General features: G+C 30.9%; 3 protein-coding genes across 7 annotated transcripts in view; all 3 read right to left on the reverse strand.

Annotated features, from left to right (window-relative positions):
* The window catches only part of Vps52 (vacuolar protein sorting 52), a 12,620-nt gene extending 4,294 nt beyond the window's left edge, over nt 1–8,326 (reverse strand). Inside the window, exons 1-12 of the mRNA XM_080157444.1 lie at nt 8,150–8,326; nt 7,153–7,276; nt 6,601–6,688; nt 6,124–6,214; nt 3,804–3,914; nt 3,403–3,501; nt 2,908–2,973; nt 2,547–2,699; nt 1,830–1,943; nt 1,121–1,318; nt 537–621; nt 191–246 (exon numbers count right to left, since the gene is read on the reverse strand). Of these exons, the coding sequence (XP_080013570.1) occupies nt 191–246; nt 537–621; nt 1,121–1,318; nt 1,830–1,943; nt 2,547–2,699; nt 2,908–2,973; nt 3,403–3,501; nt 3,804–3,914; nt 6,124–6,214; nt 6,601–6,688; nt 7,153–7,276; nt 8,150–8,326 (1,362 nt within the window). The remainder of the gene's footprint in view (nt 1–190; nt 247–536; nt 622–1,120; nt 1,319–1,829; nt 1,944–2,546; nt 2,700–2,907; nt 2,974–3,402; nt 3,502–3,803; nt 3,915–6,123; nt 6,215–6,600; nt 6,689–7,152; nt 7,277–8,149) is intronic.
* bc10 (BLCAP apoptosis inducing factor bc10) lies at nt 8,294–10,613 on the reverse strand. Its single transcript, XM_080157450.1, has 4 exons — nt 10,447–10,613; nt 9,942–10,037; nt 9,719–9,796; nt 8,294–9,300 (listed from the first exon to the last, which is right to left on the reverse strand). Exons 1-4 carry the CDS (start codon nt 10,492–10,494, stop codon nt 9,259–9,261), a joined length of 264 nt encoding a protein of 87 aa, XP_080013576.1. The 5' UTR covers nt 10,495–10,613; the 3' UTR covers nt 8,294–9,258.
* LOC145316734 (uncharacterized) lies at nt 10,577–19,792 on the reverse strand. 5 transcript variants are annotated; one of them, XM_080157446.1, is made up of 7 exons: nt 19,656–19,792; nt 17,998–18,165; nt 17,519–17,629; nt 14,876–16,274; nt 14,140–14,286; nt 13,630–13,834; nt 11,048–13,293 (listed from the first exon to the last, which is right to left on the reverse strand). In XM_080157446.1, exons 2-6 carry the CDS (start codon nt 18,144–18,146, stop codon nt 13,655–13,657), a joined length of 1,986 nt encoding a protein of 661 aa, XP_080013572.1. In that variant the 5' UTR covers nt 18,147–18,165; nt 19,656–19,792; the 3' UTR covers nt 11,048–13,293; nt 13,630–13,654. The 5 variants fall into 5 exon arrangements, with proteins under 5 accessions (XP_080013571.1, XP_080013572.1, XP_080013574.1 ...); XM_080157448.1 differs by having other exon boundaries at nt 13,155–13,293; nt 13,618–13,834; XM_080157447.1 differs by having other exon boundaries at nt 13,179–13,316; nt 13,618–13,834.
* Nucleotides 19,793–20,296: the final 504 nt, after the last annotated feature.

Below are 20,296 nucleotides of genomic sequence, written 5' to 3' on the forward strand. Positions count from 1 at the left end.
AAAACATTTTTTGGTAACGGAAAAGGTATTTATTTTATAATTCAATTATCATATCTGCAAATCTGTAAATTAAAGAGAAAAATTCAATCATCAAAGCTTAAAAAGGGAAATAATATTTGCGATAATGTTATTTATTTTACATACCTTTCTTTTTCACAATATTTACATTCTATGTACCAAATGAACTAACCTGTGTTAGCCGAGGCCAAAGAATACCATTTAAGGTTTCCCAATATTTGTCCAAACCTAACATAATTAGAATATTAAAATGTAACAGGAACAAAAAAGAATTAAAAACTGGATTTTCTTGCCAAGACAAACAAAAGTTTAGATCATGTTAAGGATATTATACTAACATCCGTTTTTGCATGCTCTGCTATACTTGTCGAAATATTGGGTTGTTTTGATTAGCAAAGAAGTAATCTTAAAAGTAAAAATAACAGCAAAATTAATTTTATGCAGATGTTTTATGGACGAACTTACAACAACCCACTAATAGAGTGGCTGATCTACTAATTATTAACTTGTAAAGTTACCTGGGACACAGCGTTTGTGACAGAGTAACTGATATCTTTGAACAAGATGAACACACAAGAAGATTGCTATGCTGTCGTAACTATCCTGTAATATCAAAAATATTTTAAATGAACTAATCCAAATAATCGTTTTAATGCAGCTTATACCAACAACGAAATTATTTTGGAAAGAATCACGAAACCTATACGTGCTTTTCAGCTGTCGTTGGAGGGCAACATATAGTAGAATTGACGACCTTTAAATCTGCCTCCAAATAATGTTCTAGATTTATTTTGCATGCTGGTTGTACCTTATTCCTGGTTTTAATGGTGATATTTTAGGGGTTTTTTTTAAAAAAAAGGTCGTTGTCTCAACACACAAACTAAGCTTCAGTCCAACCAATGTCAATAACAAGATTTTTTTTCTTAACATACTAAAATTTGGCAGATAGACATCAAATTACTAAATAGAAATAAAAATCTACATCTAGATTCTTGCCCTGAGATGTTAACAACCATCGCAATAACTGGCAAGGTTTAATATTGCTTTCATAAATACAGGCTAAACAATAGATATATAATATTTAAGTGTTATCTGCACGTACCTGAACATAAGTATCAACATGCTTGGTTAAAATTTGTGTGGTCTTGTTGAAGACCATATTAAACAGATCCTGGGCGTTCTGTCCCTCCAGCATGAATAGCTCAGACAGGAAGAGGTATTCACGACAGGCGTTGTCCACCAGGGCGTACTGGATGGACCGAAACAGATACTCAAACGGGTACTTGGTATCAGACTTCATCTAGAAAATAAGTAATCTTCTTAGATGAAGTACTCAGATTTTTTATGAAGATCTCGCTTACCAATATTTGTGTCGTTATTTTAAAAACAGCATAATCCTTTCTTTAGGGAAATACACGTCAAACATGGAAAAAACAGATAGAGTATTCACCATTAAAAAGAAAGTATTTAAAGGTCCTGGGGTAGTTTTAGTTTTTTGTTTTGTTTTAGATTTAGGTCTTGGGATGGTGTAAGGCTATTTTTCCGCCATTGGTTTTTATTTATAAGTTCTTGTAAGTGTAACTGTATAGATATTGACAATATGTTGATATATATAATACATATATCCTATTACCATATTATTTTACCAGAAAAAAGTCTAAAGTCTAAACAGGTTTCATATTTCAGTGATTTTATTTGTTTACATTAAGCAAGAAATAATACAAGCTTTAAGGCATATTTTATAAATCTTTAAATTAAGGAAAGAATAATTTACCTTCAAATAACAATTCCCTGAAAGAAAAAAGCCGTACCTGCGCGTGAGGAACAATAATAGGAGCTTCAAGTTGACCGCTGAGAACCTCGTCTCTACTCCCAACACTAAATACTGTAGCTTTGTTCTTCAAGCTTGGTTTGAAAAAGAAACCCTAAAATAAACATTTGAAACTTTAAAAATATGAAAAAAATCCAAAAATTATTGATGATTTAATTTTGCTTTTGTATAGGTATATAATAAAATATTTAACCTTTGTATAAAGACGATGTACAAAATACCAACCCTCAAAAAGCGACAAATATATTGAAAATCCCCCAAACTAAGCCTGAGACTCAAGCCCCTATGAAAAACAGAAGTACTGTTTGGGTTATATCAATGATAAAGATTACAATCCCTGGCATATCTTTCTTAAGGTAGACTTTTTTTTTGAGTATAGCCCTGATTATTTTGTTAAAAATTTTTAATATTAAATTCACCCACAAATGATTTAATTTTAGGAGAGAAAAAAATATCAATAGGAGGGGAAAAAAGCTGTATTTAACAACTGAATTAATTACCTAGAAAAAAATATTTTGTAACTTTAGTTGATTTTAGAGGGCTGCTGTAGTAATTTCTACAAAAGCGCCCCCCTCCAAAAAAAATGAAATAATAAAATACATTTTCGAATTATTTCAGTTTTTGTGTATGGTTGGTTATACCTACCTATTCCTGGGAAAAACGTAAAACAAAAATAAAGAAGCGTTAAAAATGTTACCTTGGAGCCTGGTTCCTCAGCACCTAATAAATCATCTCTCCTGGCACTTGCCTCAAACTCTAACTTGGATATACGTCCAATATAGGATTTGAAGTAGGAAAATAATATCTTCGACATTGTGTCAGTGTATTCCTCCCGTACTTCTTTAGCTACCTACACAAATTTTAAATAATTTATCTCAAACAAGTTATAAAAAAAATTTTATGGTACACATGCCATTTTGGAAATAATAATAGACTCAAACATATAAACCTTATTAGTAAATATAATTACATATGATGATCTGATACAAAATAAGAAAAATTTGAAAACTTACACTTTTCTCATTCACTTCATGGAATTTGTTATCAAAATAACTTACCTCGCGATTTACCGACTGAAGAAATTGAAAATAAAATTTGTACTTCAAGATTGCGTTTTGAGGAACCTAAAATAAAAATAATCACAATTAATATTTGATATTAAAGATAAAAAATAATGGCATAGTTTATTTCTCTTCGAAAACTTTAGGTAAGTTATCAATACTTGCATCGATTTAATTGAAGATTTTGCTTTTAAATACAGAATTTACAACACTGGATATAGAATACGTGAATATATTGATAGGTTGCTACAATGGTCCACATTTATTGTGCATTTTATTTATCCAGTAGAAAAAGGGAGAATGGGGTAAAGGGGGTGGATTAGGGGTATTTTTATTTAAGTCAGCTGCGAGTTTAACTTTATTAAAGTAAATGAAATCTGTTGCAACATCCAAGTAATTTAATTTTATATCTTTACTGTGCGTCTAAAAATACGCACAGTAAAGAAATGTAAAAAGCCATTGGAATTATAATAAAAAATGATACCTATTTACCTGATAATTGGTGAGGGGTCTCTTAAATTGGTTGATTTTCTGCAAGAAAAATTCTCTTATTTTTGCAACAGCTTTGATCTTCAGCTTTTCTATTACATCCTTAAATCAAAAAAAAAGATATATCTAAAAAATTTTAGGTAGGAAATAGCTATTTTAAAACTAATCTAAGCAAAATTTTGTAAGCCTATTTATATTTATCAAGGTTTTTAGTTTTATTGCCAGTCAAGATCACTAGCCACTGAATCGTTCGACTCTTTAATTTAAGGTAAGTTTCACATATCTCCTGGGATTGGTTTAGGCTATTGAATTTTTGTAGTTAAAGCCTTACAGAAGTAAATAAATGTAAGATGAAAAAATATAGAGAAATAAAACTTTTTAAAACTAAATATTGAAATACACACCTTTACATCTGCGCATGATTTTGCATCCCTGAAACTCTGTTCATTCAGGAAAACTATCTTGTGATTTAGAATCTGCAGCTGTTCAAAAAAGTTTGCATCCGTAACTGGACTCTGAATTGTAATAATGAAATAAAACTTAAGGTGGGTTCTATAAACAAAACTGTTACGGTATCGACAGCTGCAAATACGGTATCAACAACAAAAATCTGACGCTAGACGTTCAGAAGTCATCTCACGGTATACGCAATCGCTGTAACATATCGCTGTTATGACGTCATCTCACATTGCTGTAGATTTCACAGATGGATCAGGGAGATGAACAGCATCTCACAGTACAAGCTATCAAAAGCTGTCAAAATTCCTGCTTTTGCAGACGAAAATTATGTAAATAAAACAATAAATCATGCATTGAAAGCATGGTTTATGATGAAAAAAACGGGGCATTCCCAACAGATCTCTATGCAGGGGATGAAAAATTTTAAGTAAAAAAATTTGAATAATTATTATAAAAATAAATATTTTCAATATAAAATTTTTGATAGGTAATGGAAATTAAAATTTTTTTTTTAATTTTGTAGAAAAAAATATTTAATTGAAAAAAAATTAGGTAATCTATAAGTGAGTAAAAAAAAAATTTTTCCGGGGGGGGGGGCATTTTCTTTCCCCCTCTCCCTTCACATTTTCTGTACTTTAAAAAAATAGGCTGAATTGACCAAAATTCAAAGACGACATTTGCTTAACATCCCATTTATTGTAGTTTTGCTGTTGATTTTGTTGTTGATGACAGCTGCAGTATTGCAGTTCTATCACTGTACCATATTACCGTATTATCTCTCACAGTAATGTTTATAGAACGCACCGACACACAAAAATGGCCGCCCGAGGTACCGCAATGTGAGATACCGTGATAGAACAGCAATGTGATAGAACTGTGATCACAGTTCCGACTATAGAACCCACCTTTAATGTCATTTATCGAAGTTTCTTATACACACAGGGCTCAGGGGTGTTAAATTTTTTCCTCCACCACTCAAATTGTCTTTTACCAATTCATATAGTAAAAAATATGGAACGATTCCCTATTTGAATTTCTTTTCCTCAAAGGGGGGGGGGGGGGAGGCGGTTATGGAAAATTTATACCAATCCAAAATGGCGGCTTAGATCCATTTTTTAATTTGGATTAAATAGTTTTATATCATATACTTAATTAATATTTTATATTCGACACAATAACAAGACGGGCAAAGCGAGTATTATTCATATGTTCAGTGACTACCATATCATCAACAAATTATACCTCTAGTATAGTATTAATCATATGTTCAGTGACTACCATATCATCAACAAATTATACCTCTAGTATAGTATTAATCATATGTTCAGTGACTACCATATCATCAACAAATTATACCTCTAGTATAGTATTAATCATATGTTCAGTGACTACTATATCATCTACAAATTATAGCTCTAGTATAGTATTAATCATATGTTCAGTGACTACCATATCATCGACAAATTATACCTCTAGTATAGTATTAATCATATGTTCAGTGACTACCATATCATCAACAAATTATACCTCTAGTACAGTATTAATCATATGTTCAGTGACTACTATATCATCAACAAATTATACCTCTAGTATAGTATTAATCATATGTTCAGTGACTACCATATCATCAACTTATACCTCTAGTATAGTATTAATCATATGTTCAGTGACTACCATATCATCAACAAATTATACCTCTAGTATAGTATTAATCATATGTTCAGTGACTACCATATCATCAACAAATTATACCTCTAGTATAGTATTAATCATATGTTCAGTGACTACAATATCATCAACAAATTATACCTCTAGTATAGTATTAATCATATGTTCAGTGACTACCATATCATCAACAAATTATACCTCTAGTACAGTATTAATCATATGTTCATTGACTACTATATCATAAACAAATTATACCTCTAGTATAGTATTAATCATATGTTCAGTGACTACCATATCATCAACAAATTATACCTCTAGTACAGTATTAATCATATGTTCAGTGACTACTATATCATCAACAAATTATACCTCTAGTATAGTATTAATCATATGTTCAGTGACTACCATATCATCAACAAATTATACCTCTAGTATAGTATTAATCATATGTTCAGTGACTACCATATCATCAACAAATTATACCTCTAGTATAGTATTAATCATATGTTCAGTGACTACCATATCATCAACAAATTATACCACTAGTTTAGTATTAATCATATGTTCAGTGACTACTATATCATCAACAAATTATACCTCTAGTATAGTATTAATCATATGTTCAGTGACTACCATATCATCAACAAATTGGCTCAACTCACCACGCACAGCCTGACGATTCTTTAATCTAAAATGATAAAAAAAATATTTATTTCTTAAATACTAAGGTTATCCGTCCGTTTATAAGTAAACCAAGTAATGAAATTCATTCTGTAACCCTAGAAAACATTATCCTATTATATTAAAGTAGTAAGGATTATTTTCTAAAGCTAAGGATCTCGGAAACTGCAAGTAGAATTTTGTTGTATTTAACATAATTAAAATGCATATCCGTACTTTTTTATATGAAATATGTTGTTTGGGAATCATCATGCCAAGCTTGAAATCGATAAGAAAATTCTAATATGTCTAAATTATCGAACAGAGCTATCCAATACAGACGGATAGAAATTGCAGAAAAGCTTCGCTTTTAAATATATGTCATTATACTCCTAAAAAATGAGACAGTCCAACCTTAGATTCATTTCCACAGACTGTTGCTGTAAAGCCAGTATTTCACTGCTGATGCTACCAAGATCAGTCTGGAATGCTGTCAACAAACCTGATTCAAATTTTAGATTATTAAAATTGTTTTAGGGTGAATAAGATACTTACAGGAATGAAGACAAACTATAGTGCAATATTCACAATATACCATAAAAACAACAAATGTTTCTGTTTATTATACCACATTATGTGAACTAAAAAATAGGGGGGGGGGGGGGGGGGGGGGTAATCTACCATCTCATAATCAGTGCTCAAATGGCACTTAGAATCCGAATTTAGTTATGAAACTTGACATGAGTAATCCTTGGTAGGTCTTTTTTCCTGAAATGGAACAATAAGTTTGAAAAGAAACGACTAACGGCTGGCGAATAAGCCGTTTAGCCTTTTTTTTCCACAACATTCAGGGCAAATCCGTCACAAGCCCCATCTACACATTAATATATACTCTTGGCTACTCCCAAACGTTGTAAGGTGCTTAACATCACTTGCTCTTGTTCGAACACAGTCCCCTTTACGTACCTTCCATTCTTGCAAGAATACCATCACAGCTGGAGATTTGATTATGAAGAGCAGCAATATTACCACTCTCTGCTATGTAATCATTTATACTTGCAGATTCGGCTTTTTCCAACTCATCTACAATCTAGGAATATTTGTAGTGTTAACTTTAGACCTTTCATGAATAGGGATGTAATAAAATAGGAGTGTACATTATTAAACAAGATTCTTTTTTCCCCAGCCGCAAAAATATCTTATTCAACTCCCCTAGTTTTTGTCCACAAGGAGGGGGAAAAATGAAAAAATGTTTTGCTGCAAAAATATCTTATTCAACTCCCCTCCCCCCTAGTTTTTGTCCCCAAGGAGGGGGAAAAATGAAAAAATGTTTTAAGTATGTATAGGTAACTGTTTTATTTTATTCATTAATTCCCCCTTTTCACATATTTTTTATTTTTCCCCCAAAGGAGGGGAAAAACTGTTTTCAGTGGATACTCTATTTTTCCATTTGCCCCCTTTTCACGTTTATCCCCCCCCCCCTTTACAGGGGATCCCATGCACAATATACACCCCTGTAATAAACCCTAAGTATTTGAGAAGATGTTTATGTTTACAGGGGATCCCATGCACAATATACACCCCTGTAATAAACTCTAAGTATTTGAGAAGATGTTTATGTTTACAGGGGATCCCATGCACAATATACACTCCTGTAATAAACTCTTGAGAAGATGTTTATGTTTACAGGGGATCCCATGCACAATATACACGCATGTAATAAACCCTAAGTATCTGAGAAGATGTTTATGGCAAAATCTCCATTTTTTGATATCAGTTGTTAGGTTTGAATTTCTTATCAGTTCTTACTCAATTTTACAATAGTAATGTTCTATTTTAAGCCACAATTGAACAGAAGATTCTTTTTGGGACAAATATTCCTACACTTTAGATGACAAACTACTTAATTAAGTAGATTTTGTTAGCCCAATTCAAAGTTACTTGAAAATGAATGAAAAAATACCTTTTTTGAATATTCCCTCAGGTCCAGACCACTCGCCAGGGCTTCCTTAATAACATCACCCTGGAGATGATGGTGAAGACCCTGTAGACGGTCAGTGTCATTGCTATCTGCATCCTTTAAACCATTGTCAGACATTTTTTTAAGTCTTAAAATAATATTCCTTTGTGGCACGGACATTTATTGAAACAACACAGCTTTTAACAACTTTTTAGAACAGGAATTTTACGACCAAGTTTTAACAATTTAAATTTACAATTAAGCATCATATTCATTATTTAATTTTTACAGTAGATAGGTATTATTTGATTATGAAAATAGGATAGAATGTTAAAAATTTCTTGAAAGTAACTTCTTTAAGTAGATATATGGTAAAATATTAAAATACTTGGTAATGCCCATGAGAAAAATACATGAATATATACATAGTCAACTTCAAGATTGTGTATTTTTTCAAACTCTGTATTATAAGAAATTGGTTAAAATAATCTAACATGGATATTGGATTGGATTAAAAATAAAATTAAACACACCAACATCTATTTCCTAGTGTTCAGAAATTGCTAAAAATCAAAGACAATATCTCAAACTAACAAATCTATGAAATGAAAATTTTAAATTGTTTTTATAGTAGGTAATCTATGTTAATGCTATGAATTTACAGGTATTTCATAATTTTCAATTTTTAAATCTATGCATCAAAATTCAAAAACAAAATAATCCTACTAAATCAGCTTGATTCAAAATTATACAAAAAATAAGCTTAGCTTTTAATAACGATCACATGTGGGTATATCAAATCTTAAAAGAAAAACCTAATTAATATGATGCATAGATAAGCTAATTAGAATCACAGATAAATATTTGGATTTATGTTAATTCCATTCTCCCTCTCATGGTTCTAAGCAAAGAATATACAAAAAAATTGCCATTAACATCATTCTTTTGAAGTCAACAAAAACTATACCTATTGAAAACATTTTAATCGTAGTTCTACAAATTTTAAATAAAAAAAAACTGTTAAGAATGATGTCGTGGGCAGAAAAACTATGATCTTTAATTTGGTTTGAATCTGAATTGATTGGATGTGGATAATACTTTATATACCAGGTCTAGTAGGCATTCTCACTTTCACAAATCTCACCATCTCCACCCTGAATTAATTCTTATTTATAAAATCAGGATAACTATAATCTTTCAAAAAGATGTTTAAAAAGTTAAAATCGGCATTTTAAATAAACATACGAACGATTATAGAGTTGTTACGCTTCCTAAATCATTACATAATTGTTATAGAAATCAAAATGTAAAGTTCTTATATGTCTAAACTAACGAAAAGAGCTAACTGTTACGAACTGTCGTATGGACAGACGGACGGACCTCTTATATCTACAGAAAAGATTTGCTTTAAAAGAATTTGTAAAACAAAGTTATACATTTCAAACTGAATAAACATTTAGAATTTGAAACATAATAGTATATGAATCAAAATCGAAGCCTAAATAAAACATTATAAAGAGAAAGTTCTTATTAATTAATATGCCAAATCAAGGGTTATAAATAAAAGTTGACCTGAGAACTACATTTCCCCCAGAAGGGGCAGGTATCATAGCCAGAATAACAAATAAGACCAAGCGCTACCAGGAAAACCTAAAATCACAATATCAGTCTCACATAGTTTATTAATAATTCTGTAGGTAGTTGTTAAGTAATACATTTGGAGAAGGAGTTACACTAAAGCAAGATGTGAGATCTTATTCATAAAAAAGGCATGATGAACATAAAAAAAACTTACCAATGAACAAATTGTGCATGGTTTCCTTTCAATAAAGAATCCGGTAAGGTAGAGAACCACAAACATCATGTGGTTGTACAGGAGGGCGGGGTTCACCTACAACAAATAGTTCTTCTTAGAATAGCATCATACTATTTTCTTTTCAAATCAGAAGAGCAAATTAATTAGGTATGGTTTCAATTAAAATAAAGATGGCAATATTAATAAAAATTAATGGATACTCTTTTTATTCAAACCCATTTTACTTAATAGAAAATTTTTCTTTGAATGCATAAAAATTTCTTCATAATAGTTCTATATTATAAACTAGCGGATACGCCATTAACAGCCTCTAATCGCAAATTTTGGTTTTTTAACGGAAAAGTATAAAAAAAATTAGGGAGGTCATTTTTATTAGAATCTATGAGAATCTACATTGTAAAGGAAAACCATTTCGGTTTAGCAGTTAGAGATCCTTCAGTACAGACATCCTGTTACTTCTATATTAAGAATAGGATAGACTTACTGGTTTGGGCAGTAACAAAACCGGAATGAGCCACTGTAAGCAGTACATGTTGTCTGTCTGGTCGTACAAACCGTACACTACACTTGGAACAAACAGGTTCTCTTGTCTAACCGCACATATTATTGAACCTGTAAGGATACTATATTAAAGTATTTCTCTTTAAAACCAACATCTTTCATTTTCTAATTCAAAGAAACGTTTAGTACGATTATAATTCCACCAAAAAGCCTCATTAACCTTTAATAATTTCAAAGTTGAATTTTAGTAAGCTTTAAAAAATCCTTAGGTAGGTAACCATTGATAAAAAATTTTAGTTAATCATATTTAAGGTGTTGTTACAATGTGATTTCAAACATAACTAGTTACATACATACATTAACTCATACCTTTACATCATTTACAACAATTTTATATTACATTGAAGACATTATTTTACCTTAAAGTAGTATATATCTCTTATATATATTATCTATGTGTTCGTTCAAAGATAATTTAGACTATTATTTGTATAAATCAGATACATGTTTGGCAAAGAGTGTGTAAAAAATAAGGTTTCTTCAAATAATCAATGCAACAAAATTGGCAACAACAAAAATATACCTAAGAGAACATAAATTTTTATTTTATATTTTATTTTAAAAACTGCATCTCACTGGGAAAAGTTATAGAAATATGTGTTTAGGTCATTATCAATTTATAGTTCATTTTATTTAATATTTTCCAAGACTAGTAACAGTTTGTTATATAATTTTTAATATCATACACGTAATAAATTTTGTTTACTCGTAGTAGAGATGATTTACATTTTACATATAACAATATTTTAACAATAATGGCTTACTTGTCAATCAAACATTATTTATAAAGAGATATACGGACAATTAATTCTAAATCAACGATAACATATCGTTCTAGCTATTAATTAAGTATTAACATACCACAATTAACGGGGATACAATATTTTTTAAATTTTTTAAAGTTTAATCAAGAATAAAAATACCATAGCTTAATATACTTTATAATATGTTTTAACAGTAAGTTTTCCACTTATGCATCTATTTCTTCCAAAAATAAGCATTTAAATGAATGGGGTTTATAATTGCTTTTTGTTTGATTTAAAAAAAATATATTGTATAAATTCTAATGTTACACATAAATATATATACTATATGACTTTACATACATATATTCTTAATCTACATATAAGATATGAAGCAAAATATAGGACAATTGGAGGATGGATCTACATAGATATCCAGTAAAACAAAGTGTTTACCTAGTAAATATTAAACATCCTACAATGATAAAAATCAAATAAAGCTTACTAAGAGCAGGTTTTTTTATAATTTTTTTTTAATAGTGATTGATGTTAATAAAAGAATAAATTTCAAGCATTTAGCAATATTTTAACTGTCTAACATAGATATTGATATTTATTCCAAATAAGCTTCTTATTGCATGTTTATAGGAAGCTATATATATTTTTTTAGCGTTCTAGGATGTTTCTAAAAATATTAAACTTTGTTTTGCGAGATCTCTAAGTCGACCCCCGCTCTCTTTAATATTTCTGAAATTTTACATTTATAATCTGCCATTGTTTAGGATGGCTATTCAAGAGTACTATAATGCTTTAATTAAAGAAATCATCAAATATTTCTCTTTGACTAAGTAAAAAATGTTTGTAAATGAAAATTAGTTCTCAAAATTATTTACCTTATATTTGTAGCTTTTATTGTATTTCAAAATGAATTAAAATGTGTAAATATATAATGATAAATTGTAAAATTAAAAATAAGGGTGATCTACAAAATTAGAGAACTATGAAACTGAGCTGTAATAAAGTTAAAGGTTTCTTTCAAGATCAGAGAAACTGACTCTTACATAGAAAAAAAGTTATAAGTCAGCCAAGCATCAAATAACTAAAAAAAAACCACTTTTTAAAATCTTAAACTCAATCAAAAAAATTAAATTACTTGGATTTATTAAATAGCTTCAACTATAGCTATTAAAGGCTATGATTAATATTATTACAGCGTAAAACATTAAAGGAAGAAAAAAGCAAGGTAATGGCAGTAGATTTGCGATAAGGAGCAAAAAAAATTGAGAAAAATTTGCAGAAAAAATTGTAAGAAGTTATTGAACTTGTCAATTTAATCATCTGTTTCTATTAATGAAATATTGTCATATTAATACAGCTGCTTTAACGATCTGTTAATTCTAATTTCTAACCAAAATTACAGAACATTTTCAAAAACTAATCAACAAAAAAGATTAAGAAGGAACTTGTTGTACAGTACGTTTAAAATCAGCATTTTCAGTTGCCTAAAGTTTACATCATAAAAATCAAAAATGAAAATATCTGTTGCAATGAATAACTCCAATCCCTCATAATAAAACCCTTTTTTCAATTTAATATTCCTTTAAAATAAAGTATTTAGTAAATGAAATTTTGAGAAAGTTCTGTATAGCTTAAGTACACAATGATGAAAAGTTTTGAATATAAATTTTTTTAAAAGATTATTTATGTATTGTAAGCAAAAAGAATAACTAGTTTAGAATTCCTCATTTCGCCCGGTCAATGGGTTATACAACTTTCACATTGGAATGGGTTATACTGTTCCACTTATGAAATATAAAATTTTTCCATAAAACTATATAATGACTACTTGTTTGTCAGTCTTTCAGGTTTGAAACATATATAGCCTGAGGTCGTGTTACAATCACATACATACATAAACAATGTTTGTTTTAAAGTCACATTTATACAGTATTTTCATTTTCATGATACATCATTCTTTTCATCTCTCTATCTGTCTATCCGAAACCTAACTCTGACATTAATTTGTCCTAGTTTGGATAAAAATTGGGATCTAGTGTAGTTTTACAGTAAATTGTTCCTGGGATCGATTATCTCTTTAAAACTATGAACCTAAAATGCTGCTATTTGGCAAACGGCTGAACGTACATGTTATGCCGCACATCGTAATAAGCTGTATAAGAAGGCCTATATATAATCTCGAGTAAGATCCAATGATGTACAGAACAGCGTCCCGTCCTAGAAAAATTTTGGCCCCCAGCCAAAATATGGTTGCTTTATGCAAAAAAAATGACCCATGCAAAATATTTTTTTCTCTAATTCAAAAATTGCGATAGTATAAGTTAAAATTTTACCGTGAACTGCACCAGATCCAAAAATTGAAATAAAATTTTAAACTTTGAAAGTTGTGTTGATGTGGCGAGACTTCTTAAAGTCAGCCATCTCCCTGAGCATGGAGACAGCCTCCATGCAACGTGCTATCTGTAGGCAGGCATCCAACCTTCCATACTTTGTATTCAAATATTTCTCAAGCAACACAATAAAAACGTTCTGATGATTCATTATATTTTCCTAAAAAATTTTTTTTTTTACTTTCATCTAATTTTATACAAATAATTAGTCTGTAATTAATATTTAATTTAAAATATATCTTTCTAAATAAAAATCTCCAATGCTGAAATAAAAACCGCACATTGTTTAGAACAAACTGCTTCTCGACGAAATTAAAGACTGTTTCATCTTTCCCATTAAAAAGGACGGTATTCTAATCTATTCAAAATCAAAATAGAAAATATTATGGAACTAAATAAGTTAGTAAGCATAAACTCCTGATCCTAACAAAAAATATTTATTGCACACACTTTTTAATTTGCTACCTGATTCGTTAACGCAGCATGCAATGAGTCTGAGGAGAATAAAACAATGAAAGAAACAAGAACAGTGACGGTGCCATCCTCCAGATATCTTCCAACCCGCTCCTGTAACATTTTATACCTCTCCTCTTTCTCATTCTGGCGAACATCCTAAATAGTAAATTAAATATATTGAAGATTTAACAATGATAGTTCGGCGCTTTCACATAAAGTTTAGTGAGCAATGATTAACACCTTTACCCTCTAATTTTAAAATGAATTAAACATAAGGGGGAGATTCTTTTGTTGATTTATTTATAACTTTTGGTCAGGTTATGTTAGGTTACTTTGGTGCAGAGTACCACAAAATTGTTTGTAAACCGTAGGTTTAGGCCACGATGGGTAAGAAATAAGAGAAAAAACTGTTCCCATCATTTTAAATTCTTTTTTTCTCAAATAAGGACTTTGTGTGAATGCACTGATAATTCTATATTGCAGGACTTGGTGAGAAGAACCTAATTCTAAGAGTGGCCTGGCTATATATATTTTGAAGTAAACAAGAACTTTGGCTTTCAATCGAGTTTTTAATGACCATACTTATTAAGGAAGGGTTCACGTACTGCCATACCAAATAAAAGAGCCTAAAGCCTAACTGGACATTAACAAACTTTTAAAAGAATTGTAGATGAAATTCATGAGTTCTTACATGACGTAAACATTCACACTAAAAATAAGTGGTTCATAGTATTATATATTTTACCTGAACACTATTAAATGTCTTGTATTCTATGTGCTTCATGTTTGCCTCTTCTTTCATGGCCTGGGAAAACATGGTATGAAGGAGTTCTATATCCTGATCTCCCATGGATACCAACACTTGTTGTTTCCCAGATTTTCTAGGATCAAAGAAAATAGCACCTCTGAGACAAACCAGCAAATCTACGTTAACTTTCAACAAAATTTCTTTGTCGTTATGCGTCAGGGTTTCAAATTCCGCTAGGCTGCGCGCAATCTTGAACATCCTTTCGACGCACAGCTTGTACCCGTTGATGGCGGCGTTGTAGGAAATTGGAATACCAAACATGGAACACATCATCATTTCTTTGATCATCTCCTCACCGAAGTTGACTGTTCTGTATTGTTCATCGTGGGTTTTGACTAAATTATTGAGGTAGATTTCATCTTCAGCACTAAGATAATTTTTTGAGTTATATTCTTCATCTTCTCCATTTTCCTCTAGATTAGTATCCTCCTCCAGGACAGGAAAATCATAATTCTTACTGAGGTGAGCCACAATATCATTAATACCCAGAGTTGTTGTCCGCATGCCAATTCCATCACCATCAGTAATCTTTAGCTGTCTGCCGTCATCATCCATTAGAGACGCGTCAATCAAGTCTATATCTATATTATTGAAATCTGGATCGTCCTTCAGCACATCCCTGATTTCATGAGACCTATTGCAGTCCAACATACCATCAAGGTTCTGTGTTATAACGCTGCACTGTGAGGTTGTTAACTGGGAGGAGAGGCCTCCACTAGTTGACGGAGACTCTTTCATATTCTCTTTTGCTGAGCCAGCAGCCTTAATAAAATTTAGATCGATTATTGGCTCATCCTTAATTTTTAGAACTGTCGGCCTACCCATGCCGTGAGAACCATTTACAGGACTGAAATCTGGATCTTTCTTTAATAAAATTTCTGGACGCGTTAGAGGCCCGTGGCAATGCTGTCTGTTGGCAACCGAGGTAAGAACATCCTGCGGAATGCTGCTAGATGCTTGTACATGTTCCTTAATTTCTTGTATTCTACCCTGACCGACCAAGAGCTCGCTGCCATTTAAAATATTACCAATATTCTGTTGTTCATCATCGCTATCTGGCTGCTGAGGCTGATGAATAAATCCTGGAAAGGCTGGAACCAAATCGTCTAATTTTCTATCCATATTGTACATAGACATCATCCCTGAGTCATCATTCTCGTCATCGTCCTCATGTGAGTGACGCGGCTGTCGGTCCCCGCTGTTTCCATTTTTGGTCCGGCCCCCCCGACCACTGCTACTGGATTTGGTTGTGTCAGACTTTTTAAATCTGACCTTTCTCTCCTCTTCTGTAAGAACCCAGGTTGGTTTCATTCCAACTTCCAAACACTTGTTGTATCTAATAACATTGCATATGATTATATCATTCAATTATCTTGTAAGAGAGCTGTTATAATATAACATAACGAAATCCTTCGGTACAGACAAATAGATATAAGACATCCTGTTACTTTATTATAAGGATATAAAGGGTTTTAAAACTTAAATTGCTCGGTTTGTATTAATGGTAGAAAAAATGTACGCATACTGTTAGAACCGCTATGAAGTCTACTTTTAGGATTCGTGTGCTACACATAGTTTAGGAGCTACGTAACGTGTTAAAATGTCCCAAATGACTTGAAACTACAGTTCATATTGGTTTTAACGGTATGCGTAACATTTTTTTGCTATTAACACAAGCCGCGCAATTTAAAATTTAAAAATGTACGCATATCTTTTTGCACAATCTTTAATCTAATTTTTAGTTATATACTCGCAAGTCAAGTTTTACGTCAGTTGGGACATTTTACCACGTAGCTCCCTAACTATACGTAGCACATGAACCGTTATATCCAAAAAGTAGACTTCTCAGTGGTTCTAACGATATGCGTACCTTTTTTCTACCATTAACACAAGCCGCGCAATTTGAATTTTAAAAATCTACGCATTTTTTTGCACACCCTTTAATAACTTTTGCAGAGAGGGGATTTCTGATACAACAATAAACAGTAAGCTTGCATTTGGGCAAATGAAAACGTGAGGGTTTATATTAACACCCCCCCCCCCGCTCCCGCAAAAAAGGTTATCAATCTACATTCTACACACCCCTTGCTTAAAACTATTTAGACACATAAAATCAGAAATTTAATAATTTATTTGCCGCTTTTTATAATACGTTTTAAATTTGACCTATATTGACTGGTTGAAATATCAATACCCATTTGATAAGTTTTTGTTAAACAATATCATATTAAGTAAACAATTTAACACTTAAAAAAACTGCTGAGTTTGCATCTTTATTAATCCATTAATCAATCTCATATTTCATTAACCGGTCAAGTCAATATTTAATTGCGCAAATTATATAATTACTTATGGCTCCATCCTAAGCCTCTAGGGGAATAACCCTTTACATGGGGATGTGGGTAATATCCCTTTACTAAATTCCAAATCCATTAAAGGTTTTTAGTCAGGGAGAGGTGCAGTGTGACTGAAAATTGGAACATAATCTGTTTAGTGGTTTTCAAGATATTATTAGACACAAACACACACCCATTTATCACAGTATATGTTATTCATTAAGAAAATAATATGCTTTTATTCCTGCAGGCTTGACAGTTCTTTCTTGTTCTTAAATTTACATCACATTCATTAAATCTTCTGCAGGCATAAGACTGGGCGGTTTTATTCTGTATGGACCGACGAAAGAACGCCCTGAAAAGAAAACAACACATTTGTACCAAAAAGCATCTAGGTTTAATAAAACATATTTAAATAAATGCTTGATTAAAAGTTAAAAATACAATAAAATAACGAATGCTTTAAGAGGATATTTTAACAATTTCACATGAAACAACAAAAAATATTCGTTACTTAATGAAATATGGTGTGATTACAAGTAACATGTATTCATTTGTAATATTTTTTTAAATGCAGAACATAACAAACCACTAAGTTTTATTGAGATATAATAAGCAATAAATTTAACATATATTTCCTCTCTCATATAAATGAATGCAAACTATAGACAACTGTAGGGTATATAAAAGGCTTACTTGAATATCATAATAATTAAAACGAACCTGCAGCTGAAACAGGACATAGCTCCATAGTGAATATGTCTGGCTGCCTGGTCTCCACATATTTTGCATTTTTCTGTGGCAGACAGAAGTTTAGCCTGGGCAAATGGCTTCAACGCAGAAGATGAACTCTCCGGGCTTAAGTCGTTCATCTTTACAGTTCTCTTATACCTACAATATAATTTCATACTATCAATAGTGTATATTTTATATCTGCTAAATTGCAGTCTTACTGCACCTTTAATTTTCATCTGAAGTGCTTTAAAATTAATTTTTATTTTTTGTTCTAAGGGCATAAGGGGGGGGGGGGAGTTTGTACACTAATAGGAAATGAAACTTAAGTATCAAATTTTGCCCTGGAATTTTGGGCTTGTTTTTATAGTTATCAACCTAATTCTTTTTGTAAACTCTCTTATATAATTAAATCTACCTGTAAAACTTTGAAAATTGAATTTTGGGACTTTCCTTCTAGGGGCTAGTGGGTCAAAAGACCCCCCAAACACTAAAATATTAAGTTATGAGCTTATTTTTAAAGATATCGAACTGATTTTTTAAATGAAACCTTTTGTTACATAAATGAGTTGATTAGCCACCTCATATTACATTTTTGAACTTTACTTCTAGGGGCTTGTAAGCTCAAAACTTATAAATTTTTTACTTGGGCGGGTTGTTTTACCCCAAAAGCCCCTAGAAGGATAGTGCGTAAATAAAATCTGTAGTTACTACTTATTTTAGTTAGGTAAAAATAGTTTCCAATAAAAAAAAACAGCTCGATATCTTTAAAAATAAGTTCAGTACTTAAAATTTTAGTGTTTGGAGGGGTCTTTCGCCCCACTAGCCCCTAGAAGGCAATTCCCAAAATTCATTTTTCAAAGTTTTACAGTTAGATCCAATCATATATGAGAGTTCACAAAAAGAATTAGGTTGATAACTATAAAAACAAGCCCAAAATGCAAGGGCAAAATTTTATACCGAATTTTCATTTCCTATAAGTGTACAAACTTCCCACCCCCTTACCAATTTAGCTAGTAAATTTACTATTTTACTGCTTAAAGTCCAACTAAGATAATAGCAGAAGAATGTGTATTACTAACAGTTGCTTTATAATAGATTTTCTAAAGTTGACGAAAGAAAAATATACACGATATGTGCACGAACGAGGACAAAAAACAAGGGCACTAAAAGTTTTTTTGGTGTAGAGCGTTTTTTAGGAAAAATGTAATAACTGCATGTGACGTCCATCGAACAGCTTAAGCACTAAAGTTTATTTTTGTAACATGTTTTGAGTATATATAAATAGATAGTGATAGTAATTTGTAAAGAAATAAAATATGGGATGTAAGTAATTTTATTTTTTATATACATAAATAACATGATTTGTGTTCTTCGATCCTACACATTAAACTCGCCAATATATTTGTAGCTATCTCAGACAAAAAATTATGGACATTTACACGTTCAATTTCCTAATTGTAAAAAACTGAGAAGTTTTTGGGGGTTTTGCTTAATAGATTTATAAAAAAAACTAGTTTAAAATCAACAAAAAAATTTCATCAGAACGTTTGTGTCTTAACAAATTATAGGAAACGAATAATAGGAACGACAAGTCATAATTATTTTCAATCTTTTTAGTCAAAAAACTAATTAAATATTATTCTTACCTTAAGTAAATATCCTCCAATAGTTAACTTACAGAAATTTAATTCATTTTGTGTTACTGAATAATAGTTTAAGATTTTTGATTATTTCCAATTATAGTCAGCAAAATAGATGCCAATATAAATCTTACATATTATCTAAAAATGTAAAAACAAAAATCATACAATGGTATGCCTTAATTAATTATCATAACAATAACAAATAATAATAATAACATGTTGCAGAATTTGTCTTGACAACAAGGAAGAGATGTGAAATGCGTGAATGCCGCAAATATACTAAATTGCGTATTTATTGTTTTGGTTATTAATTCTCTTACATATTTTTTCCTACCATATGATTCGTATACTTTAACCGGGGATATTTGTTCCAAGACTTTTTGTCAGCCCGAAATTTTTAATTCTTCTAGTTCGTTCTTATACAAATTTTAGTAAATGACAACACGAAATAAAAATTATTCATTTGTTCCTTGGTATATTGGGAACGGCATTTTTCTTTTCCAGGTGTGAAACTTAACCCTTTATACTTTTGAAATTGTTAGAAATTTTGGCTGTATTTGAGAGGTCATATAATCCAAAGGATACCTAGAAACAAATACTCGATGTTTACGACTGAAAAACTTCAGAGCCAGTAAACCATGTTT

Source organism: Acartia tonsa, chromosome 4 (genome assembly GCF_053477335.1).
Source record: "Acartia tonsa isolate MP-2025a chromosome 4, ASM5347733v1, whole genome shotgun sequence".
In the NCBI taxonomy this organism is placed as follows: domain Eukaryota; kingdom Metazoa; phylum Arthropoda; class Copepoda; order Calanoida; family Acartiidae; genus Acartia; species Acartia tonsa.